The sequence below is a fragment of the Monodelphis domestica genome, chromosome 3 (genome assembly GCF_027887165.1).
Source record: "Monodelphis domestica isolate mMonDom1 chromosome 3, mMonDom1.pri, whole genome shotgun sequence".
In the NCBI taxonomy this organism is placed as follows: domain Eukaryota; kingdom Metazoa; phylum Chordata; class Mammalia; order Didelphimorphia; family Didelphidae; genus Monodelphis; species Monodelphis domestica.
This window is the reverse complement of record NC_077229.1, coordinates 81657438-81683404: the sequence shown is the minus strand read 5'-3', so window position 1 is coordinate 81683404 and position 25967 is coordinate 81657438. Positions and strand designations below refer to the sequence as shown.

At 40.8% G+C, this 25967-nt stretch overlaps 1 protein-coding gene across 1 annotated transcript; it reads left to right on the top strand.

Annotated features, from left to right (window-relative positions):
- The first annotated feature begins 754 nt into the window (after nt 1–754).
- On the top strand, nt 755–25967 carry TMEM38A (transmembrane protein 38A). Its single transcript, XM_001363262.3, has 6 exons — nt 755–1554; nt 15513–15669; nt 16535–16719; nt 18839–18926; nt 20293–20410; nt 24040–25967. Exons 1-6 carry the CDS (start codon nt 1431–1433, stop codon nt 24277–24279), a joined length of 912 nt encoding a protein of 303 aa, XP_001363299.1. The 5' UTR covers nt 755–1430; the 3' UTR covers nt 24280–25967.

The window sequence follows — 25967 nt, the reverse complement described above, 5'->3', positions numbered from 1 at the left end:
TTTCACACTCTTGTCCTAGACCTTCACCCTGGAGCCAAGCAAAGCAAATATAACCCTCCTTCTACATAAAAGCACTCAAAATATCTGAAGATAGCTAATATTTCTTTGCTAAGGCTTCTTTTCTCCAAGCTAAACATTTTATATTCCTTCAAAGGAAACTCATGGGGCATGAACCTTCAATACCTTGGTTATTTTCTCCTGAAACACTCTATTTTATTAATATCCCTTCTAAAATGTGACAACTAAATACTACAGATGTAGTCAGGAGGGATCAGATGCCTGCCATCTGGCCTCATCTCTCCCCTATTTTGTACTTGGGAAGTTGATTTTTTGAACCCAAGGGTAAGACTTTACATTTGTCCTATGAAATGCCAACTCATTTAATTCAACACAATGTTGAGCCTGGTCCGATTGGAATCTTTTTGGTTCTTACCTCAATCATATGGTATCTTTAGGATTCCTCTCACCTTTGTGGTTTCTTCATTTTACAAACATGCCATTTATGTCATTATCCAAGTCTTTAATCAACAAAGCTAAAAAACAGAGACAAGACTACTGGGGGACTCCATCCAGCGGGTCCTTACCTTCTTGATCTGAGAGAAGTAGGGAGCCTATGGGACTGTGGGGTGATTGATAAAGAACTGAAGGGACTTTAGAAAATCATCTACTTCAACACCCTCACTTTACAGATAAGGAAATTTAGGTCCAGGGAAGTTAGCTGACAAGCTTTGAGTCACTGTAGGAGAATCAGACCGGTCGTCCTGGGGAAGTATTGGGTTTGTTTTGCTTGAAACTTGAGGTCAGACCTCCAAGGAGTGGGTAGACGTTGTAGAGGAGACCTTGGGCTTGCCGAAGAGAAAATCTTCGAACCAAGCAAGAAGAGCTGTCTCCACAGGAATGAGCTGCCTCCGCTGTCCCCCTCCGCCGGAGGCGGTCAGAGGTGGATTATTGGGCGGGTCCGAGTCGGACCCGAAGTCCCTGATGGCCCCACTCCCAGCGCGGAGATTTCGATTTCGGGACTTAGTGACCTGAGAAATCCCTCAGGCTTGGTAGCTGATCGACCGCAGGGCCGGGGAGCGGGTAACGGAGGAGGCTATCATCAATGGGAGGCTGATTGGAGCGTTCCCTAAGTGTTACTGGGGTTCTCAGGAGCTCGAAGGGAAGCAGGGGACATCGAACTAAACCCGGCTGCTGCTCGTTTCGCTGCCAGGGACTTCTCCCTGGGGACCTAGAGGGGGGCGGGTGCCCAGCCCGGAGGGAGGAGCTGGGGGTTCGGAGGCGTTTCTGCACCTGTCGGCTGGCAGGGGAGGAGGAGATCGACAGGGGGCGGCGGGGGGCGGGAGCACCGCTAGGCTCGGGCACAATCTACCTCTGCCCCATTCGGCGGGCAGCCTGGGTGCCGGGGCTCTCAGGGGCCACTGCCGGGCGACATGGAGCTGCTGTCAGCCCTGAGCCTGGGGGAGCTGCCTCTCAGCTTCTCCCGGGTACCCCTCTTCCCGGTCTTCGACCTCAGCTACTTCATCGTTTCCATCCTGTATCTCAAGTACGAGCCAGGTCAGTCCCGGCCAGGAGGGGGCTGCGGGCTGGGGGCGCCTTGGCCCGGGGAGGGGGAGCCCTGAGGGGTTGAGTCTGTCTCCCGCCTGCCCCTAGTCTTCGGGCCTTTTCGCCACCCCCTCCTCACCTCCCCAGCTGCCCTCCAACCCCACTCCACCCCTCCCGCGCCCTTGGCGAGGTTAAACTGCAGCTGTTATGTCTATATAAGGCCTCCGAAGGAGAAAAGCGGAGCCGGAAAATTGACACCGCACCTCTCCTCCCCCCCTCCTGGGGGTAGGTTTCCGGGACCCTCTGTAGTGGCCTGCTGGGTAAAGGCCACTGGAATCGCCCCTTCCCCGTCTTCCTAGTCTCTCGCTTAGGGGAGGGGTCCCTTCTTCCCTGCTGGTAGTCTCTGAGGGAGGCAAATAGTCTCTCGCCCGTCGTTACCGACCCCTGTTAAAGAATACTGCACCAAAAGCCATCAAACCTGAGTTCTGGTTCTGGCTCTGACTCTAGCTAGCTACGTAGCCCTGGGGAAATCACTTGAGACCTTTTTGAGATTCGGTAAAATGGGGCCATGAATATGCCTAATTAATCGCTTGGGGGAATCCGTGAGGATGAGGTGAGATTACGGTGTTTAGGATTTTTAAATTGAATGGCACCTAGACCAGTCCTCAGTTTAGCAGAGGAGACTGAGGGAGGCGAAGTGACTGGTCCACTGTCACCCAGATAGTAAATGAATTTGAACTGGGATTTGAACTTAGCCCTTTTTGCCCCCAAATTCAGGGTTCTTTATTACAGGAATCGAAGCAGCATCCCACCTCCCGCATCTCCCAAAGAAAAAGCGCAGCCATTCAACTCACTGAAATCGGTGTCGTGGCTTTGCAAGGTGTTATTTTTATCCATGTTGATTATTCTTTCAGCACCACCCCTCCTGTCCAGGGCTAGACTTTTCCTTACAGACAAGGAAATGAGGAACTCCAATGGAAACTCTAAGGCCACATTACAGGACAGGGACCACCTGGATTCCATCTTTCTATTTTCCCACACTGCTTTCCTACATTCTGATTTTGAGAACTGCTTTTAAAACCTAGAAGTGTTGGGGGAGGGGAGAGCGGATTCATTAAAAGCTGTTACCAGGGAACACATTTTGCAAAGCAAAATAAGCATAGCTTTGTACGGGGATTGGAACAGTTGTTTCCGGTTTCAAAATGTTGGTAGCTTGGTTGCTCGCTTAGAATATTGTTATAACACTACCTCACCCTTCTTCCTCTGAGAAAAAGAGAACCTGGAGAAAAAGGGAAGCTTTCTCTAGAAGCTGATAGGTTTTCAATGAGGTGATCTTTGAGGGTCTCATTTGTCTTAAGGTTCCTTTCGGCTCCGATATTTTGGGGTCTGAATTCCTTTCTCTTCCAGCTCTGGCATTCCATGATCTGAGATCTTGCTTTTCTCTTTTGACATTCCATGTTCTAAAACCCCTTCTAGCTTTGACAATTTGTGAATTTCTATTTTTAAAATGAGAGATTTGACTATTGAGGTAAAAGTGCCATCAGAGGTAATCAACAACTCTTCTGTAGGACCTCGACCTGGCTTAGAAGCTTTGTAAAGAATGCTTCACCTTTCAGGAGTAAGGGAGCCATGAAGCTGGCCTGACTTGCATTAGAATATAGACTGATTTCTACAGTTTTCTACCCATCTGGGGAATAGATGTTCCTAAATCTGTACAGATTTAAGGTACTACCTGAGAGCTTTGAAAAACCTGTAGGGTAAACTACCAGGGGTTGAGAGAAACTAGACAGTTAATATCTAATTCTTCAGGCTCTGGAAGCTATTTTAGATGTGTGCTCTCATGAGCAGCATTAGGGATCTTGGTTAAATAGAGTAAGTAGAGCCCCAGGCTTGAATCCTTTCTCTGACATTTATTAGCTGTATCTCAGTTTCCCCTTCTGTAAGATATTACTAATAATAATAACTTTTGGGTTGGTTGTTATTGGGATCAAATTAAATAATTCCTGATATGCGTTTTGTGTAATCCTTATCATGTTGTCTTTTTTGTCAGCATCAGTACCTGGAAATGGCAAAGTGCCTTGTAACATTTTATAGTTACCCAGAATTCTTTGGTTGCTTACATTTTATGAAATTCAAATTACTGGCATCAGGAAAAACCTGAGTTTGAGTCTTAGTTTTGTCATTTACTGTGTGATTTTTTTTGTTAGCAAGTCACTAGGCCATCCTAAGAGGAAACTCAAGCTCAGAAAAGGTGCAATGACTTGCCTATGTTCAGATGATAGTAAATTTCAGAACTTAATGGAGTATTCTTTCTACTATTGCAAGGGTGTGTGTGTGTGTGTGTGTGTGTGTGTGTGTGTGTGTGTGTGTGTGTGTGTGTTCATCTTTTGGGGGCTATCCTTGACCTTTATGATAGTTTGATAAAGTCTATGGAACCTTTCTTAGAAGGATTCTTTTAAAGACCTAAGATAAAATACACAGGATGATGAGGGAAGTTAATTATTTTAAAAGAAGGTGATCAAAATATTGAAAAAACAAAAGTTCATGGATTCCAGCATCAGAGTCCCTGGACTTATTAGTCTTTGCTTAAGAGTTTCATCAGGGTCATAGTTATGTCAAGTTACTAGGGGACTTCTGGAGCTCTATGGGTTTCAGGTAGAAGATGGCTATTGAAGCACTATAATTGTCTTTATTTTTGGAGAATTTAATCTGTGAAGGGTCAGAGACTGCTCAGTTGAAAGAGTGCCTACCTGCCTGTCCACTCATCCACCTATCTACCTGCCTGTTTGCTCACTCACCTATCTGCCTGCCTGCCTGCCTGCCCACTCTTGTGGTCAGGATAAGTGTTGTGAAGAACTCTCTGACCTTGGGATTCAGGATAATGGGGTTCCCATCCTCACTCTGCATGTCATTTACTATCCAAGTCAAATTGCTTCTCTGAACCTCAATTTCCTCATCTATAATATCAAGGGGTTTGGCCTGGATACCCTTCAGGCTCTGAATCTGAAATCTAAATCCTATAAGCTTAGGAAATGAATGGACATAAGGAATTTGGGGTATAATAAGTCCCTCCACTAGTGCAGATGACATCCTGTCCATGATTTTGTAAATAAGTCCTAGATTGTTTCCAGGGGTACATGAAAGTTAAATGACTTTCTGGGGTTGCAGGAAAAGTCTGCAAAAAAAATAAAAATCTAGATCCATGGCTTCTGGATTGCAAGCCCAATTCTCCATCCATGATGTCTTGATGTCCCAAAGCCTCTGGAGATGAGGATAATAATTACATTACCTACCATGATGACTAAATGAGACGATGGGAAGAATGTCAACAAAACCTGCTGTAACCATAAACTTCCTACTCATTATAGCTGCCCCAGAGTGGAAGGGGCTCCCAAGGAAGGGAATGGGCTGCTCTTTTCCAGAAGTCTTCAAGCTAGATCACTTGTTGCCAAGAGAATTCCTAAGCAGGTACAGAATATACCTTCTGAGACTTCTGAGACCCCAAACATACTGTTCTGAGCCTGGAATTCTGGAAAGCACTATAGGAATGTAAATTATGATGACTCACATTTATCACAGAGGACTCTCTGATTAGGAAGCACTTTGATCTCCCTTTCTCTCCTTGGACCCTAACACCACCCTTGGGCAGGCTGCCCTTATCACCTCTATTCTGGATTATTACAATAGCCTGCTGGCAGGGTGGGGAGGTCTGCCTTCCTCAAGGCTCTCTCTACTCCAGTCTATTCTCCATTCAATCACTAAAGGGGATTTTCCTAGCATGTAGATCTGACTATGCCATCCCACTCCCACTCAGTAAACTTCACTGGCTCCCTCTCACCTTGGATCAAATATAAAATCCTCTGACTGGTGTTCAGATCCCTGCATAAGCTGCCCCTCCTTTTTAGCCTTCTTATGCTTGGTCCCATATACTCTTTAACCCAGTAAAACATATGATATTCCATCTCCCAATCCAGGCATTTTCACTGCCTGTCCCTTGTGTCTGGAATGGTTGCCCTCCTGCTCTTCTTCTCTTGGCTCCCTTTGAGTCCCACATTAAGTTCCACCTTCTACAAAAAAATCTTTCCTGATCCCCCTTCATGCTAGCCCCTGTCCTTTCTATTTCTCTCCAATTTATCCTGCATATAGCTCATTTATAAGTAATTATTTGTATGTTGTCTTCACTATTAGACTGCAATTAGAAATTTTTTTTTGCCTTTCTTAGTACAATGTCTGGCACATAATAGGTGCATAATAAATGTTTTTTGGTTGACTGATTTATAGTATGGCATCTCATTTCCAAATAATAATAAGCTAGCATTTATATAACACTTTAAAATTGGTAAAGCCCTTTCTGTATATTATCTCATTTGATTCCACAACGACCTTGGTTGTTGGTGGGTGCTGTTATCATCCTCATTTTACAGAGGAAGAAACTGAGACTTGAGAAAGGTAAATGGACTTGTTCAGGGTTATATACTCTTAGTAAGTGTCAGGCAGGATTTGAACTCCAAGCCCAGTGTTTCCTTCATTGCATCATTTGCCTTGATGAGAGGGAAAGTGAGGAGGGAGAACTTTTCAGGCATGGGTGATGGCCACTCAGAGGCACAGAAATAGAGTACTACATTCCATAATATGGAGGAGCAGAGTACAGTGGGAAGAATACTAGATTTGGAGTCAGAGGATCTGAGTTCTGCTCTGGCCTTAATTCCTAGGCAATTTTGGGCAAGTGACTTGACTTCATCTGTAAAAAACTTGGAGGGTGGGAATTAGATGATCAATGTAGTATGGCAAAGTGAAACTCTGAGTTGGGAATCAGATGACTTGAGTTCAAATCCTGTCTCTGATGTTTAATGTTTAAACTTGGATAAGTTACTTACTGGTCTCAGTTTCCTCATCTGTATGATAAGGGTTGGGAGGAGGCTGGGGTGGGAGCATGAAATAGATTATTTCTTTTCTTTTTCCCATCATTTCTTATCTCTTCTATTTAAAAAATCAACAATAATAACTACAATAACCGTAGTAATAATAGCATTAATACAGATTTTTAAGATTTGCTGAGTACCTTATGTCAAGTTGATAAACATTTGCTTTTTAAAAACTATATACTTGTTAACCACTACTACCACTAAAAAACATTTGGCTAAACAAATGCATAAAATTATATGCAAATGTAACAATCTGGGACAATCCTGAAAGACTTATGACAGGTAATGCTGTCCACTTTCAGAGAAAGAACTGTTGGAGTCAGATGGATGCAGATCAAAGCAGGCTATCTTTCACATTGGTGTATTTATGGTTTTATTATACTGGGGTTTTGGTTTTGTATGAGGACCAATATGGAAGTGAAGTGTATTTTGCATGACAATAAAAATAAAAATTTAAAAAGTTATGTGCAAAGCCATAAACTCTACATTGTTTATAATTTGTTAAAATATGTAAATTATGTAGGTATGCTAATATAAATATCCTCTGCTTCTGAGTTCCCTTTGGATTTGTTTTACCTGGATACTTTTTTCTCTTGTGACTGATGACTTCAGATTTCTCTTCCAGTTCTAGATCTATGATTCTAGGATCTCCAAGGGCCCTCCGCACTCTAAATTTATGGTCCATTTTAACCAGATAATTTTTTTTCATTTTTAAGAATTCTATTCTTTTAATTTTTCTTGATTAGATGTTAAAACAATTTTTAATATATTAAAAAAATAATTTCTGTGTTCCAAATTCCCTCCCTCTCCTATCTTTTCCTTGAGAAGGCAAGCACTTTGGTATAGATTATATGTGTGCAATCTTACAAAACACATTTCCATATTAGCCATGTTACAAAAGAGAATACAGAGAGAGAAAGAGAGAAAGTAAGAAAGAAAGGAAGGAAGGAAGGAAGGAAGGAAGAAAGAAGGAAGGAAGGAAGGAAGAAAGAAAGAAAGAAAGAAAGAAAGAAAGAAAGAAAGAAAGAAAGAAAGAAAGAAAGAAAGAAAGAAAGAAAGAGAGAGAGAAAGAGAGAAAGAGAGAAAGAAAGAAAGAAAGAAAGAAAGAAAGAAAGAAAGAAAGAAAGAAAGAAAGAAAGAAAGAAAGAAAGAAAGAAAGAAAGAAAGAAAGAAAGAAAAAAAAATATGCTTCAATCTGCATTCAGACTCCATTTGTTCTTTCTCTGGAAGTAAATAGCATTCTTCATCATAAGTTCTTGTGAATCACCTTGTATTATCCTATTGCTGAGAATAGCCAAGTCATTCACAGTTGATCTTTGTACAATATTGCTATTAGTATGTACAATGATCTCCTGGCTACCAGATACATTTCTAATGGCTATTTCAATCCCTTCCTTTTGGCCTTCAGAATCCAGGCCAAACCATTGTTTTTCAGACCATCATATCTCCCACTGTTCTTCCTGGTGCCCCCATCTGGGACCATGGGCCCTCTGATCTGCCTGAGGACCATCGGGCTAATCTGGAAAGCTATGAATTAAGAGCTGGCCAAGAGGCAGCCATATGTTCAAATCAAGCCAGAATTTGCTAGATCCTCCCTAAGGCACTGCAGGAAAATAAAGGAAAAAGAACAAAATTAAAATGATTTTTTTTCTGCTAAGACAAAAACCACCAATCCCCAGGCTCAGGATCGTGGGCCTTATTTTCTGTGGGAGGATGGTTACAAATGTACTGAGCTAAGACACTGGAAGAATGGCATCCCAAGAAGTTATTTTTAGATAGATCTAGATGATGTGGGGAGGGGGAAAGGGAGAAGGTATCACTTTCTGAAAAACATGGGCTCATTACTCCTCCTAAATTGACTAGCCACCAGCTGTTGCAAGGGAGATTTAATGCTTGTCTGGTAGAGGGATTTGAATAAATCCCCAGAGAGTGGAAAAAGCTCAGGTCCTTGAGATAGTGAGAACATTTTCACCTCAAGCTTAGGAGCTTGTTCATTTTCAAGGCAGAAGAGTTCCTGAACAATCTTTACAGGGTACAGTATCAAACTTTTAATTTTTTAAAAAATTTCCTACTTTCTATCTTAGAATTAATACTGTGTATTGGTTCTAAGGCAAAAGAGCATTAAGGGCTAGACAATGGGTGTTAACTGACTTGCCCAGGGTCACACAACTAGGAAGTATCTAAGGTCAGCTTTGAAATCAGGACCTCCTGTCTCTAGCCATGGCTCTCAATCCACTGTGCTGCCTCACTGCCCCCATAATTCTTTTTTTCCTTGTTTGTTTTTTAAATGTGTACCTTCTGTCTCAGTTCTAAGACAGAAGAACTGCAAGGGCTAGGCAATCCAAGTTAATAGACTTGCCCAGGGTCACATAACTAGGAAGTATCTGAGGCCAGATTTGAAGCCAAGGTCCCCCTGATTTCAGACCTGGCTCTCTATCCATGGTGCTACCTAGCTGCGCAAAGACTTTAATTTTTAAAAGAATGTTTATTGATAAGTCTTGGTTTTGGTACTTATACAAAAACCCAGTCTATTCTCCACCAAATCCCTGGAAATATAATTCCAACCAGATTTGAATTGATCAGTAATCAACAAACATTTGTCAGGATCCTGCTATGTGCCCATCACTGTCCTAGATGTGGATATCAAGATGAAAATAAAACAGTCCCCACTTTCAAGGAATTTACATTATATCAAGGAAAATTGTGCATAGCTTTTTATAAATACAAAATTCACAATGAAAATAGAAACCAAAAAAATCCTCTGTTTGGTATTGAAGCACATAAAAACTTGGCATTTACACCATGGCCCCCTCTTCCCTTTCCAGTTTTCTTAACATCTTCCAACCCCCATGTACCCAATCCATCGAGTGATACTGGTCTCCTTGTTTCTCAAATGAGACTCTTAATATCCAGACTCCAGGCATTTTCATTGTGTGTGATCACTCATTCTTGGAATGTTCTTTCTCCTGTCTGCCTCCTGACTTCTCTGGCTTCCTTCAAGTCCTAATTAAAATCTTATCTTCTACATGGAGCCTCTCCTGATTCCTCTTAATTAGAGTGGGTTTTTTTTCCCCATTAGTTACCCCCATTTATCCTGTATGTGTATTTGTATTTGTATTTGTATGTGGTTGATTGCACATTGTCTTCCCCATTCGATTGTAAACTCCTTGAGGACAGGGACAGTCTTTTTGTCTCTTTTTGTATTCCCAGAACTTACATAGTGCCTAGTACATAGTAGGTGTTTAATAAATGTTTACTGCCTTACTGAAAGTAATTTTGTAGGGGAGGCCCTAGCAGCTGGAGGGAGGTGGGGGACAGGCATTAGGAAATGTCCATAAAGCAGATGATGCTTGCTCTAAGTCTTGAGGGAATCTATAAGAGTGAATCAATCAACATTTATTAAGTGCCTATTAAGTGCTTGTCCTGAAGGAGCTTATGATCTAATGGGGAGTCAACAACAACAACAACAACAAAAAAAACTGTACAAATAAGCTTGACAGAGGGGAAAAAGGAGAATAATTAACAGAGGGAAGGCACTAGTATTAAGAAGGAAATTGTGGAATATTACTGTGCTATAAACAATGATGAACTGGATGATTTCTTTAAGAACTGGAAAGACCTCCATGAACTGATGCAGAGTGAAATGAGCAGAACCAGGAGAACATTGTACACATTAACTGAAACACTGTGGGACAATCATATGTAATAGACTTTGCTACTAATAGCAATGCAATGATCCAGGACAATCCTGAGGGACTTCTGAGACAGAAGGCTGTCCACAGCTAGAGAAAGAACTGTGGGAGTAGAAGTGTAGAAGAAAATATATGATTTATCACTTGTTTATATGGGTATATGTTGGGGCTTTGGTTTTAAAAGATTACTCTATTACAAAAATTAATAATATGGAAATAAGTTTTGGGTGATAATACATGTATAACCCAGTAGAATTGCTTGTCAGCTCCAAGAGGGGGAAAGGAAGAGGGGAGGGAGACAACATGGATCATGTAACTATGGAAAACATTTAAAAAGAAGGGAATTGAAAGATTTCCTGTAGAGGATGGAATTTTAGTTGGGACTTGAAGGAAAACAGGAAATGGAAATGAAAAAGAAGAACATTCCAAGCACAGGGGACAGCCAGAGAAAATACCCAGAGCTGAGAGAGATGGAGTACCTTATTTTTGAAATGTCATTGGCTCTAAGAATGTGTGTTAAGGAGTAAGGTGTAAGAAGACTGGAAAGGTAAAGCGAGGAAGAAGGTTATGAAAGACTTTGAATGATAAACAGAGGATGTTTGTATTTGATCCTAAAGGCAATAGGGAGCCATTGGAGTTTATTGAATGGGAGGGTGACATGGTTAGATCTGTTCAAGCATGAGGCAATAGGGTCTGCCCCAAAGTGATAGCAGTGTTAGAGGAGAGTAGGGGGTTTAATTGAGAGATATTGCAAAAGTTAAACTGACAGACCTTGACAATAAATTTCTTCAGTTTCTTCATATGTAAAATAGGAATGATAGCAGCTATTTTACCAAATTGAGAAGATCAAATAAGTTAATATTTGTGAAGCCCCTTGTAAAACCTATTAGAGAGCTATTATTATAGCTATATAATAGTTTAAAGTTGCCTGATTTCATTAGGCTATCTCTGGAAGGAACATGTTAAAAAATAACAATCTCCTTTGTTTATAGAGTATGTTGTCTATTCTATTGTCGTCACCATATTGTGCCTGTGAAAGTTTTTTTTTTTAACAAAAGTGTAATTATGCATATCTGTATTACATTTATAACCCAGATTGAATTGCTTGCCAGCTCCAGGAGAGGAGAGAGGGAGACAACTTGGATCATATAACTTTGGAAAACTTATGTGGGAATTTGTTATTACATGTAATGGTAAAAAAATTAAATTAAAATAAAAAAAGAAAACACAATAAATTCCATCTTAATCAATTCACCATAGTTTTCTAAGCCTATTGAGAATTTTTGAGATCTGTGACTTTCATTGAGTGTGTTAGCTATCCTTTCCCGTGATAGTCAAGTGTAAATCACATGCATATTTGATAAAAATGCTTAATTAAATAGCTCAGGACCAAGAAGAGATTTGTTGGCCACACCACTGGAGACCTCCTTTGAAAGAAGTAGTTAATACTCTTTGGATCTGGTCATACAATCAATTCCATGCCCATATAACATTTTTTATTATCTAACCCACTTCTCTCCACCTCCACAAAAATATGAGATTCTTTATCAAATACTTTGCAAAATCTAGATGAATTCCTTCTACAGCATGCCCCTTTCTCCATCTACTGATTTGGCATAGCCTGTTTTTAAAAAAAAATGTTCTCTTTTTTCATTATGAACTTAAACATCAATTAACAGAAACATTTCCATAGGCAAAAAAGAACAGAAAATGAGGGTTGTGTATGAAATCATGAATCATATTACATTCAGATTTTTGAAGCATACATTAAGTTTGAAATTATAATAAAAACCACCCAGCTTGCCTATGTCCCTCTAATGAACTTCATTCTGCTCTGCTCTCTTCTTTGTATTTAATGTTTTCTGGTTGCTTCTTTCTCTCTCTCTCTCTCTCTCTCTCTCTCTCTCTCTCTCTCTCTCTCTCTCTCTCTCTCTCTCTCTGTCTCTCTGTCTCTCTGTCTCTCTCTCTCTCTCTCTCTCTTTCTCTCTTCCCCTTTCTCTCCATGATTATTATCAGGAATTTTAACTCTTTCCAAAATAAAACCTCTTTTGTATAGTCAGACAAAGCAAATTCACATACTGCTCATGTCTAAAAATGTCAGTCTCATTCAATACCCCTAGCCTATTATCTTTTGGCCAAGCGAAGGAAACATTTACCATCATCAGTTGTCTGGACTGGAAATTGGTCTTTACATTGATTAAGAGTTATTAGGTCTTTAAAAGTTGTTTTCCTTATTGTAATTTTCAAAATTAATTATTCTCCTAGTTATATTCATATCATTCAGTATCAGTTCATTCAAGTCTCCTCAAATTTCAGTGAAACCATCCCTTTTGTCATTTATTAAGGCACAGTGATATTCCATTACATTTATATATAATAATATATTCAGCCATTCCCTAATTGATGGTTCCCCCCTTAGTTTCTACTGTTTTGTTACTACAAAAAGAATTATTATAAATATTTGTGTATGTATAAGTCTTTTCCCTCTTTTTCTGATCTGGCTAGGGCTATATGCTTAGATATTAGGTAATATTTATAAAAATACCTAGCACATAGTAGGGACTGTATAAATACAAATTAAAACACCTCACACCTATCAGATTGACTAATATGATCCAAAAAAGAAAATGATAAATGTTGGAGGGGATACGGGAAAATTGAGAAATTGGTGAGGACTATGAACTAATAGAACCATTCTGGAGAGCAATATGGACCCATGCTCAAAGGGCCATAAAACTATGCATACCCTTTGACAAAGCAATACTATTGCTGTATCTGTATCCCAAAGAGTTCAGAGATAGCTGGAAAAAGGATCTACTTGTACAAAAATAATTTTAGGAGCTCTTTTTGTAGTGGTAAAGAATTGGAAACTGAGGAGGTATCCATCAATTGGGAAATAGCTGAACAAATTGTGTTATATATTTGTAATAATATTGTCTTATTACACCATAGGAAATGATGAACAGGATGAGTTCAGAAAAAGCTGTAAAGACTCATATGAACTGATGCATAGTGAGATGAACAGTGTATACAGTAACAGCAATATTATATGATGATAAACTGTGAAGAACTAGAGTATTAGCAGTAAAGCAAGGTCCTAGGATAACCTCAAGGGACTCATGATAAAAAATGCTCTCCATAGTCAAAGAAGAACTTACTGGAGCCTGATTGCAGATCAAAACATTCCATCTTTCATTTTATTTCTCTCGTGAGTTTTTTTTATTGTATGTATGAAAAGCATCTCCTTTCACAGCATGAAGAATATGAAAATATGTATGGAATGAAAGCACTGGTAAAACTTTTATCAGACTATTTACTGCATTGAGAAAGGTGAGGAGGGTGAAAGAGAGGATCTGAGTTGCAAAATGCCAAAAAACAATTGTCAAAAATTGTTTCTACATGCAACTAAAAAACATTTTTTTAATTAAAAAAAAAAAAAGAGTGGTTAGGGCTAGGCAATTGAGGTTAAATGATTTGTCCACAGTCACACAGCTAGGTAGGATTTGAGGCCTGACTTGAACCCAGGAACTCCCATCTCCAAGCCTAGCTCTCTATCCACGGAGTCACCAAGTTGACCTTCAAAGACTTCTTAAAAACCAGTACATTGGTCTTTCCAACTGAACCAAAAGATCACTCTTTCTGTTTAGTTATATTTTACCTTCTCCTTCCAACATTTCACTGTAATAAATCCATTACACTCCCTGAAGACACAACAAATCAGGAAAAATAGCTGTTACCTGCTATACAGGAGCCTCCACCTGTTTCCACCCCTGGCTATATTTAATTGCTTCCTCTACTCCCTGCCAAACTCTTCAGCCCATTGCATACTTCTTGGCTCACTTTCTCTTGTCTAACTTGATTCTTCTTGACCCTGCACTTACCTCTCATTCCTTCAACTTGGATCAATGTCCCTCTCTGCACCTCTTCTCCCCAATCCATCTAAAGGCTTCTGTCAGTTCATTTTCTTCATCACTTGCATAATCTGGTTTTAAACTTACCTTCTTCAGGAAGTTGTTCTTGATTTATCCAACCTGACTCACTTTTCTTTATTCTATACCCTCTCAGCATATACATACTTGATTTGTGCTATATTACTGAAAATGAAAACAGAGATTACTTTTCTCTAGTGATTTCCTCTTTCATTCCCCAGTAATATTTCTATTTCCACAGCAATAGGAAGTGCTTTCTCATAGATTCATAGACTGTCAGAGTTGGCATGTACCCTAGAGGTCAACTGGCCAAACCATGACCTCTTTTACACAAAAGGAAACTGAGGTCCAGGGAAGGAAGTAACTTGATCCAGATCACAATGCTAGTGAGAAACAAGATTTAAACTCAGGGTTTTTTTCTGTCTTCAGCCTCCCTGCCAGGTGCCTAGTATGATGTTTTGATCATAGTAAACTCTGGCTTGCTGATAAATGAATGAATGAATGAAATAATAAAGAATAGATGAATGAGAATATAAATGAATTGATAAAAGAAAGAGTAAATGAGTGAGTGAATGAATAATTCAAGGCAACAAGCATTTTTTAAACATTTACTTTTTCTAGGCACTCTGCTAAGTGCTGCTGATGAAAAAAAAAGACATAAAAACAGCTCCTGCTTTCAAAAAACTCACAATCTAATGATTCACAATATACAAACAACTGTGGATGAACAAGCTTAAGACTGAATAAACTGGAGATAATCTCAGAGGAAAATTATGAAGATTAGGGAGTGATAGGAAAATTTTTGGTTTCCTTTAGCCAAGACTTGAAGAGACAGGAAAGACAGGAGGCAGAAATATGGTAGAAGAGAATTCCAGGTATAGGGGACAGCCAATAAAAATGCTCAGAATGGAGAGATGGAATGTGGGAGGAACTGCAAAGGAGGCCAGTGTCCCTGGATTGCAGAATATGTTTATGCAGTAAGGCATAAGAAAATTGGAAAGGGAGGAACAGCCTAGGTTTTGAAAAGCTTTAAAAACCAAATAGATTTTATATTTGATCATGGAGGGAATAGGGAGCAATAGCAGTTTATTGAAATGAAAGGTCACATGGTCAGACCTGCCCTTTAGGAAAACCATTTGGACAACTGAGGAAAAGATGGTCTAAAGGAGGAGAGAATTGAGACAAGGTGATCAACTGGCAGGCTCTGAAGAAGAGGATGGATGAAAAGATGAATGACTGTATGGATAGAAGAATAAATTAAATTAGGAATAGATGGATAAATAGATGAAAATCCATTTCCTATAAATAAGGAAGTTCTTTGGGGGTTGTTTTCATTGTCCAGAGAAAAGGTTGAGTTCAGCATATGAACTCCTCAGCATCTCTGGGACCATTGAACCTAGATGATCACAAGGATGCTTTTGTAGGTGCTGTGGAATTGTCCCGGCGGAGCCCTGTGGCCTCATGGGTCTGTGCCATGCTCTACTGCTTTGGGAGCTATATCCTGGCTGATCTTCTGCTTGGGGAAGCACCGATAAATTATTTCAGCAATAACTCCAGCATCCTCCTGGCCTCTGCAGTTTGGTAAGCCTTCCATGCCTCAGTTCTTTGGAACCAGGATCCTGACTCTTGCTTATATAACAAGGAAGACTGTCCATAATGTGCATATGGCTCCTCCTAGACCTATCTTCAAGGCAGTCTCTGAAAGCTAACAAACAAAGGATGGTAGAGATAGGAGAAACCATACACCATATATGGGGAGCAGAGAGAATGACACAATTCTGAAAGTCATGAAATGCCCCTTGGAGGAGGAGATGCTTGATCCTGGGCCCTAAAGCAGGGCTGGGTTTTAGATAAATGGAGAAAATGATGAAGGACATTACAGATGGACGAAGCAGAGGGTTTGGTGGTATGGAAGTAGGAAAACATGGAGGGCATCAATGGAATAGCAAGTTGACCAGTCCACCTGGTCAAGTCCATGTCAAGGAATACTGGGAGAAACCACCAGAAAGGATGATAGAGCTATGCTTGAGTACCGGGGAGCTGTCCAATCTGGCTACAGTGGATGGTGAGTTGTAGGAAGTTGAAGGCAGAACTGACCCAAGTAGGTTGGTGCTAAATTACAGAAGGACCTTGAATACCAGGATAAGAAATTTGGCCTTTATCAAAGGCAATGAAGAGCCATCATGAGCTCTTAAGCAAAGGAGTAACCTTCTTAGGAAGATGAAGGTGATCATGGGAGGTACACAGGATGGTTGAAGGGGGAGATGTTGAAAACAGGAGGACATCTTTTCTTTCTCTTCTAGCTCTCACATTTACTTCAATAAATAGACCTAGTCAGACTTAGAGATAATCATATTCCTTACCATCCAGACCTCCACGAGAGTACAGAGCAGGAAGATTGGGGTGGCTTGGTTCCCCCAAATATTGAATATTGTCTTCCTTGTAGGTACATGATTTTCTTCTGTCCCATGAACCTCTTTTACAAATGTGTCAGTTTCCTGCCTGTGAAGCTCATTTTTGTGGCAATGAAGGAGGTAGTAAGAGTTCGAAAGATTGCAGTTGGGATCCATCATGCCCATCACCACTACCACCATGGGTGGTTCATCATGATCGCCACAGGATGGGTCAAAGGTAAGTTCTCTGGCCATGCCACTGAGTTTGTCTATTAGATTTGAAGCTATAAATAGAGAATTCCAAGGGGGACCATCACACTCAGAACAACCAGTTCTTCTATAAAAATGGTAAAAGGATTCTCTTACCTTCTTTTAAAAAATGAATTAGGTGACAACTAGGTGGTTCAATGGATTGAGAGCCAGGCCTATAGACCAGAGATCCTGGGTTCAAATCTGGCTTCAGATACTTCCTAGCTAAGCAAGTCAATTAACCCCCATTGCCTAGCCTTTATCACTCTTTTGCCATGTAACCAATACAAGACAGAAGGTAAGGATTTGGGGGGGAGGGGGAAGGACACCTGGGTTTAGGATCTACTTTTGACACAGGAGAAATGCCACAATTAGGAACCTCCTATGTGCCAGGCACTGTGCTAAGTTTTGGGGATACAAAGCAAAGTCAAAGATAGACCCTGTCCTCAAGGAACTTACAACCGAGTAGGAGAAACAACATATAAATAACTTGGTAAGGATTTTTTAAAAGTGAATTAGATGCTATGGATACTCTTAAAAATAATAGTTGATGCCACTATTAATTTATTATTAATTAATTCTCCTATAATAGAATTAATTCTCCTATAATAGAACCTTCTCTGATGACAGACAGTACAACGAGGCCAAACAAATCAGCCCCACAGTGGCTGTATCTGACTGTGTATGCCTCATCCAGTACCATAGTCTCCCACTCTCTTCTGAGAAGAGAATGTGCTTTATGTTAGGTTTCCGAAGTCTTGCTTGATCACTGCATTAGGCAGAAGTCAAATGGCTTTTGTTGTTTTTCTTTTATGTGATTGTCATCATTGTGTAAATAATTATTCTAAAAAAAAAACCATCCACAAATTCTCTTAGTGGGAATTCTTCCACCAGTGTAGAAGATAGACCCCTTCACAGCAGGTTTCATGAGTTCTTAAAAAAACCCAAAACTTCACTGGTAACCAACCTTCTGGTGATTCATTCATTCAATAATGACTTGAGCATTTACCATCTGCCAGGTTTTCTGCTAGGCACTGGGGATATAAAGACAGAAATAAAACAGTCCCTCCCTTCAAGGAGCTTATATTCTTTTGGAAGAAAGCAAACAGATAAATATAGATTCTCTCTCTGTTTCTCTCTCTCCCTCCCTCCATAATGTGACAAACTTGTTTATATTAATTTAGATTGAGTAACAAACATATGATTTCTACTTATATATGAAACTTTCCTTTGTGGAGGCCCTCTGCCAACTTTGGCTTCATGGACATGTTTCAAATTTTCAAATTTTTAAATTAATTTTAACAGTTAAAATTAATTTTTAAAATTTAAATTTTGTAGGTTTTTTCCATTAATTTTTAAAAAATCTGTTTTACCTCCAATCTGTCACAAATATGCATAGTCAAGCAAAACAAATATCAACCTTGGCCGCATCCAAAAAGATTCCATGTCTCATTCTGCACTCTTGAGTTCATCACTTCTCTTTCAGGAGGAGGATAGCATACTTTGCCACTGGGAATTGTGGTTGATTTTTGCTTTCATCAAGTTTTTAAGTCTTTCAAAGTTGTCATTTTTCTTCACAGTTATTGTCTAAATTGTTTTCCTGGTTCTTCTCTTAATCTGCTTCAGTTCATACAAGTCTTCCCAAAATTTTCTGAACGTGTCCCTTTCATCATCTCACTGTCATAATCTTAAAGAACCTTGGGTAACCCCCAGGAAATAATGAAGCACTGAAGGGAGAATATCTAAATGCCTCATAATTGTACTGTGGTGGCTAGTGAGAGAATGAGTATTTTGTTTTAGGAAGTCCCCAAGATGGTGACTGAAACAAAAGGTAGCTGATCAGTAATCTGTTTTCAAAAGCAGTGGTTGTGTTGATTTGATTGTGTGTTAGAATAGGAATAGGTATCTAGGAGCTACAGGGGATCTTCCAAGAGAGAAGGGGTCAATCCCTTCTAGCAGGGAGGAAGTGGCCCCTGAGGGGGCTTTTCAAGCAGAGCCTGTTCTCAGAAGGTGCTGGAAGATCCAGAGAAACTCTTGTTTTGAAATAGAGAGAAGGCAGGACAGCTGTCACATTCAAGACGTGGTCTCACTGTTTTATCGTTGCCCAGGTTCAGGTGTGGCACTGATGTCCAACTTTGAGCAGCTGCTTCGTGGGGTCTGGAAGCCAGAGACAAACGAAATTCTCCACATGTCCTTGTAAGTCATTGTTGTTGTCTGAAACTTCCTCCTTCACAGTTTGGATGTTAGGAAATCCACCTTATTCCCATAATTTGGGAAAACCAAGCCCAGATAAGTCTACCACTTTGCCTGAGGACATCCTCAGAGTCTTGTGTCTTTGCACAGCCTGCCAAGCCACAGTCAGGGTCTCTCTCTGCCTAGATTAGACACCTTTATCTGAAAACAGAATGGGTTTTGAAGGTGAAGAAGGAACCAAATTTTTGCACAGTTCTTGGCTCTTAATAAAGGTTTATTGAATTGAATTGGGGGAAAGGGCTGTCCCAGATGCCAGTCCCATATGCTGACATAGTGATCTCCTGGGTGACACTGTCTATAGATAGAGTCCTGGAGGTGGAGTCTGAAAGACCTGTGTTTGATCCTGCCTCTGACCCTTGGTCGCAAGTCCCTTAACCTTCTGTGTCTGTTTCTTCACCGGTAAAACAGAGATGATAATAACAGCACCTACCTCCCAGGCTTGTTCTAAGGATCAACTGATATGACATCTATAAAGCATTTTGCAAACCTTTAAGTGCTATCTAAATGCCAGCTGAGTATTTAGAATTGTGGACTGTCCCAGCTAGAAGGAGTCTGAGAATTCCGATGCCTTCATTTTAGAGAATGATGAAATATTTGGCTTTGCTATGTTAGTGGTAAAGCCTGGACTAGAGAGTGTCATCCAATTACACGGAAAGTTCCTCTTTCAGAGCTCACTAATTAGGCCAAGTCCAAGTGCATATGATGAAATGCAGACATTTTCAACTCAACCTCAGCTGGAGGAGAGCACACAGAGAACTCACCTAGCTACAAGATTGGAAAGAAACTTAGAAAATGCAACACAGGGGGCAGCTGGGTGGCTCAGTGGATGGAGAGCCAGGCCTAGAGACGGGAGGTCCTAGGTTCAAATCTGGCCTCAGACACTTCCCAGCTGTGTGATCCTGGGCAAGTCACTTGACCCCCATTGCCTAGCCCTTACCACTCTTCTGTCTTGGAGCCAATACACAGTATTGATTCCAAGAAGGAAGGTAAGGGTTTAAAAAAAATGCAACACAGAATATCAGAACTGGGAGGGACTTTAGGGAAAAGATCCCTACTAAGTGCCAGGCACTGTGCCAAGTGCTTTACATTGTTAAAGCTAGATCTAGCATGTAACAGCACAGAGGATATTGGTGCTATTATTATTCTCTTTTTGCAGCTGAGGAAACTGAGGGGGTGGGGGGTGTAACAGTGGAGGGTGGGAGAAGGAGAGCATCATGATGCACACTGAATTATCCTTCCTGAATTATACTGTGGATGCTGGGATGCTTTCCAGTCTCCACTAAAGCCCAGGCTCTTATTTCCTTTTCAGTCCAACCAAAGCCAGCTTATATGGAGCCATTCTTTTCACACTTCAGCAGACCCGCTGGCTTCCCATTTCTAAAGCCAACCTCATCTTTTTCTGCACCCTCTTCATGGTGTCTTGTAAGGTAAGAAGCTGGTGGAAATTCTGTAAGATGACCATGATGGGACTAGAAAATTCTTTCTCTATAAGTAGCAAGAACCCTAATCTGAACCCAAACTAGGAATCCTGGTCCCTGGGGAAGGTTCAGTTTGAGGAAGGTGCACTGACAATCAGAGATAGGACTTTTTGTTCTCTTGGGGAGGCTTAATAGAAAGAATGCTAAACCTGCAATCAGGAAGACCTGAGTTCAGATTTAGTCTCATGAACACACTGCCTATATGACCATAAATCACGTAGCTGTCCTGCCTCAGTTTCCTCACCTGAACAACATATAATATAATAACTGCACCTGTTGTTGAGTCATTTCAGGCATGCCCAACTCCTCATGACCCCATTTGGGGTTTTCTTGGCAAAGGTAATGGAGTGGTTCACCATTTTCTTCTTCAGCACATTTTACAGATAAAGGAACAGAGGCAAATGGGGTTAAGTGACTTTCCTAGAGTCACATAACTGGTAAGTGTCTGTGACCAGATTTGAACTCATAAAGATGATCTTCTTGACTTCAGGCCTGGCATTCTATCCTGCCTGAATAGCACCTATCTCCCAGGGCTGGTGTGAGGATAAAGCAAGATAAAACTTGTAAAATGCTTTGCAAACCTTAAAGGGCTATATAATTAATACTAGCTATTATTATTATTACTAGTGATATTATTATCAGACATATCCTTGCCTTCAAGAAACTTATGCAGAAGAAACAACTCTTTTACACAAATGAAATTGACATCATCCTGAGAAATGCTTAAAAAATATAATCTACTTTAGTAACATTTTCTCTATCATTTTCTCAAGTCTAGAAATCAATAAAACAATAAACTAAGATTTCATTTAGAGATTTCCAAGGCACAAATGCTAAAACTGAAAGTTTAATATCAGCTCTTCTGAGTTGAGCTGGGCCAAGCATCCTCCTGGTTCTGGAAGCACAATGTCTTGAGAAATGCTTTTTGATTATATTGAATTATATATATATATATATATATATATATATATATATATATATATATGATTGATAAATATGATAGGAAGCTAAAAAGAGAGCAATCCCTTAATAATAATATCTGTTTTTATTTAAATCAAATTTATAAGCCATAATAAGAGTCTTTCAGCCCCCCTCCCCCCCATAGGATCAAGGATCTTTGACATTTCCATTCATGCAGTCAGTGATCTTCTAGGCACTGGCAGAACATGATTGGGAATCACCTACCCTTTGGCCTCAAGGAGCTTCCAGTCTCCAGGGGAAGACACATAATAACAAGGAAGTGGTGGTTGTTGACCAGTGACGTTGCAGGGTAATGTCTTGACTTGACATTGGATGTAAGTGAGGCAGAGTTACACAGCCATCAGGAAGATACAAAAATGTATGGATAGGGGCCCGGCCATGATTTCATTGGTTTAAGGAAGTCCCAGGTGAGAAAATTCCCTTTCCTAGTGCAGATTGCTACCTACCCTATAAGAGTTGTCCAGAGCCCCAAAATGTCTTTCTATTTTCTTCCATTTCCTTAAATGAACTTGATGATTTATTGTTATTATATATCACTCTAGATAATAACATGATTACTAAGTGGCTGCTCTCCTCTCAGGAAGGTGCTTTTGGTTGAAATCTGAGCTAAAAGAGGCTCCATTTCTTTCACTGTAACTCTTCTATTTCTTTAACTGTTTGCAATTCACAAAAACTGATGTAATTCTGCCTTTTTCTCCTGTATGCATCATAATGTTCTGTACCCTAGAATCAGACGTTCTGACATCCTATCCTATTTGAGGGTTACCATGATTACATTCGTGTCATTCAGTTCTCTCAAATGTTTGCTCTAATGCAATTGCAAACCTCTTGTTTTGGGGACCATCAGTGTTTCCAGTCTTCCTTTTGTCCTTTTCGTTAAGGGTTTAAAACCCCCCAACAAAAACCAAGTGTAAACAACTGTGGGTAATATGATATGTGGCAATACATCACAGTCAGCATGACAAAATAGTGTCATGTTAAGCCTTCGTGTAGCTCTCAAGTAGTAATATGTTGAATTAATTGAATTTAGAGGCCCATCCAATGTTCCCTGGTGTCATTGTATAATTTACACTAAACTGAATTTTGCACTATTTAGACTTGCATTTATTGTTACCTGGCTGCATATGTAAAATAAATAAAAGGTAAATGTGTGGGGTTGAAGGCGATAGTAGTTTAGGGTATGAGAGGATTAGGAAAGACTTGAATAGATCTTTGAAGGAAGTAAGGAATTTTGTGAAGGGCAATGATAAGGCAAAGCTTTTTGGGCATGGAGGACAAACGGGCATAGAGAGAGAGTGTCACATGTGAGGAACAGCAATAAGACCAGTTTGGGTGGATCAGTGGATCATAGAAACAGTCAGAATATGTCCTCCATTCTTCTATTTTTCCTCCCCCCCTCCTTTGCATATAGCTCTTCTCAGATTTCTTTTTCTACCTCATATCCATCAGCCTTACTTAATTGTTGTTTAATCATTCAGTCATATCTGACTCTCTGTGACACCTTTATGGGCTTTTCTTGGTGAAGACAGAGTGGTTTTCTATTTTCTTTTCCAGCTCATTTTACAGATGAGGAAACTGAGGCAAATAGGGTGAAGTGACTTGTCCAGGGTCACATAGCTAGTTTGGAGTCAGAGGCTGGATTTTGAATTCAGGTCTTCCTGACTTTTAATGCCAGCCCTCTATCATCACGCCACCCAGTTGCCTACTAATTGCTATCTTAATTAATTGCATTATACTATTCCATGACATTGGAGATTCTGAACCTTTTTGGGGGTCTTCCCTCTTCTGGCAGTCATTTTGATGAAGCCCATGGACCTCTTCTAAGAACCATACCTTTAAATGCATAAAATAAAATACAGAGGATTATGAAGGAAACCAATTAGGCTAAAATACAGTTATCAAAAATATATATATTTATAAATTTCATGAATCCCTAGGTTGAGAATCCATATGTGATATCAATGTACCACAATTTGGTTGACTTCCTCTGTCATTGGACATTTAGAATATTTACAGTTTTTTGCAATTTCCTATAATACTGCTGATAGTTAGGTGGCTTAGTAGATAGAGCTTTGGACCTGGAGTCAGGAAGACCTGAGTTCAAATCCAGCTCTGACCTGTACTAGTTGTATGACCCGAGGCAATTCATTTAACCCCATTTTCCTCAGTTTTTTCATCTGTAAAACGAGCTGGAGAAGGAAATGGCAAACCACTTTAGGATCTTTGCCAAGAAAACCCCAAATGAAGTCATTAAAATATAGGACACAAATAATCCCACTAAAAAAAATACTGCGATGGCAATCATTGTGCAGATAGAAAACAGTTAAATTTTGGTAAGGGAGGGGTAAGGAGAGGAGGGCTCTTTGGATCCATTCAATAGAGAGGATTCTGGGTCAGGGAATGGAATGTTGACTGGAGCAGAGCACTGAATTCTAAAAAGTAGGGGAAAGGTAGACAGAGATGTCCATGTTGTTGGCTGTGTAGAGATTTCCGGTGATGGCTTACTCTTCAGTTCTAATAACCTAAACTGACCTCCAAATCACATTCCTCTCTCTGTGTCTCTTCTCCTCTCCCTCCTCTCCCATCCCCCATCACAGGTGTTCCTGACAGCCACACACTCCCATGCGTCCCCATTTGACACTATCGAGGGCTTCATCTGTCCTGTGCTCTTTGGTTCTGCTGGGGGGGGCCATGGGGACCACCACCACGATGACCACGGGTCTTCCCACGACGCCCACGGGGGTCCTTCACCCTTCCATGCCCCACACCCTGCAGCCAAATTGAAGGAGGAACTAAATGAAGGCTCAAGGAAGAGAAAGGCCAAGAAGGCAGAGTAAAGGAAGAATCTGCCACAAGTGCCTGGTGGCCAAAGAGAGAGTCGCTTCTGAGCTGCATGAGAAATATAGCCATGTCACCCGAGCCCTCACGGGCTCCCCCCTAAGACTCGCAAAAGGGAGAAGGAATCTAGGCGACCACCCAGTGTGCCTCTGACATGTCCATCAGAGACCCTTATTTTCAGGGGTTTACAGATGAGGTGTGGAAACTCCTATAGGCCCAAAGGGAGGGTTCTGACCCAAAGCCAGGCATCTTGGTGGTAGGTTTTCTCCATTTTTTTTCTTCCTTTAATCAAAAGCTATTTTGGGAAACTGTTCTAAGCTACTCTGGGAGTCTGGGAATGCTGATTCTGCCCGATGTCTATTTAGGATTCCTGGTTTCAGAAAACAACTTTGCATTTTGGACTAATTTGTTTTGAATCCAATAATGAAAGAGAAAGGGGGAACCCCCCTCTAAAATAAATGGACTCTTAATTTCATCTTTTTAAATTGACTTATGAGAATGAAAAATCACCTGAATTTTGAGAAAAGGCCTAAATGGCTAAGTGTCCCACCGAAGCTGGGGAGACACTTGCAGCCTGCTCCCTCTGGGCCAGACCTAGAGCTGCCCATTCAGCCCTAGGTCAGCTTTCAGAGAATTGCCTTTTGGAAATATCAGGGAGACTGAGATTCCCCAGATGGCCCCTGGTAATGCTAGTGACTTTTTTTTTTAAACCCTTACCTTCTGTCTTGGAGTCAATACTATGTATTGGTTCCAAGGCAGAATAACAGTAAGGGCTAGGCAATGGGGGTCAAGTGACTTGCCCAGGGTCACATAGCTGGGAAGTGTCTGAGGCCAGATTTGAACCCAGGACCTCCTGCCTCTAAGCCTGGCTCTCCATCCACTGAGCTACCCAGCTGCCCCCACTAGTAACTTTTGATGTTCCATCAGATTTCCCTGAATCCTTAGGATCAGAATGGAAACGGACCCAATTTTTAATTGAGCTTTTGGATTAACCAAGAAGCTTGGCATTGGCTTAATGCCTCTCTCTTGAGTCAGGTCAGTTGAGGGGAAACCCCAATGAGGCCGATGGGATCTTAGAGTATTTTGTCATGGTGGTCCTCCCCACTCTAGCCCCAGGCTAGCGCGGTGATTAAGTTCCGACGCTGGCTTGGGGTGTGTGTGTGTGCCAGGGGACTTTTCCAAGTCAGGATCTTGGCCTGCGGGGAAAATGTTCAGATCCAAACTCTCTGAGCCACCTGAAATGGCACCAAAGGGATAATAAGCAAATGGTGGCTGCTGGGCCTTAGGCTGTTCATCTGGAACTGGAACCTTTCCCTGAAAGCCCGAGGGTGATGCACTATGTGTTCCTCTGCTATTTAAACTGAAAGTTTCTAGGACCTGTTCAGTATTACTCACCCCGGGGCCCACGCCATGGCGGGGATGTTATTACGACATCCAACATCGAGAGAAATCTACGATTTATCACCTCCAAGAAGCGGGTCAGTTGCAGTGAGTTTGGGAAGTGCCTTATCTCAGGTGAACTGTCTCCCCCTAATCCCCACCATGAAGTCAGGCAGCAGGGTCTAATGTCGCCTCTTTTAATAGCATCATGTTTTGACAAACCTGTTTCTGGATGACTATAAAGGACTCCGTGTAAGGGGGTTATATTTTATAGATGAGCCACAGAATAAAAACATTGTGAAGTGAA

Bases quoted from the DNA above. Each gene is read 5' to 3' on its own strand.
- TMEM38A (XM_001363262.3), top strand. From the start codon at position 1,431: ATGGAGCTGCTGTCAGCCCTGAGCCTGGGGGAGCTGCCTCTCAGCTTC. The intron at 1,555-15,512 runs GTCAGTCCCGGC...ATGCTTTTGTAG, and splicing joins GTATCTCAAGTACGAGCCAG to GTGCTGTGGAATTGTCCCGG. The intron at 16,720-18,838 runs GTAAGTTCTCTG...ATCGTTGCCCAG, and splicing joins CGCCACAGGATGGGTCAAAG to GTTCAGGTGTGGCACTGATG.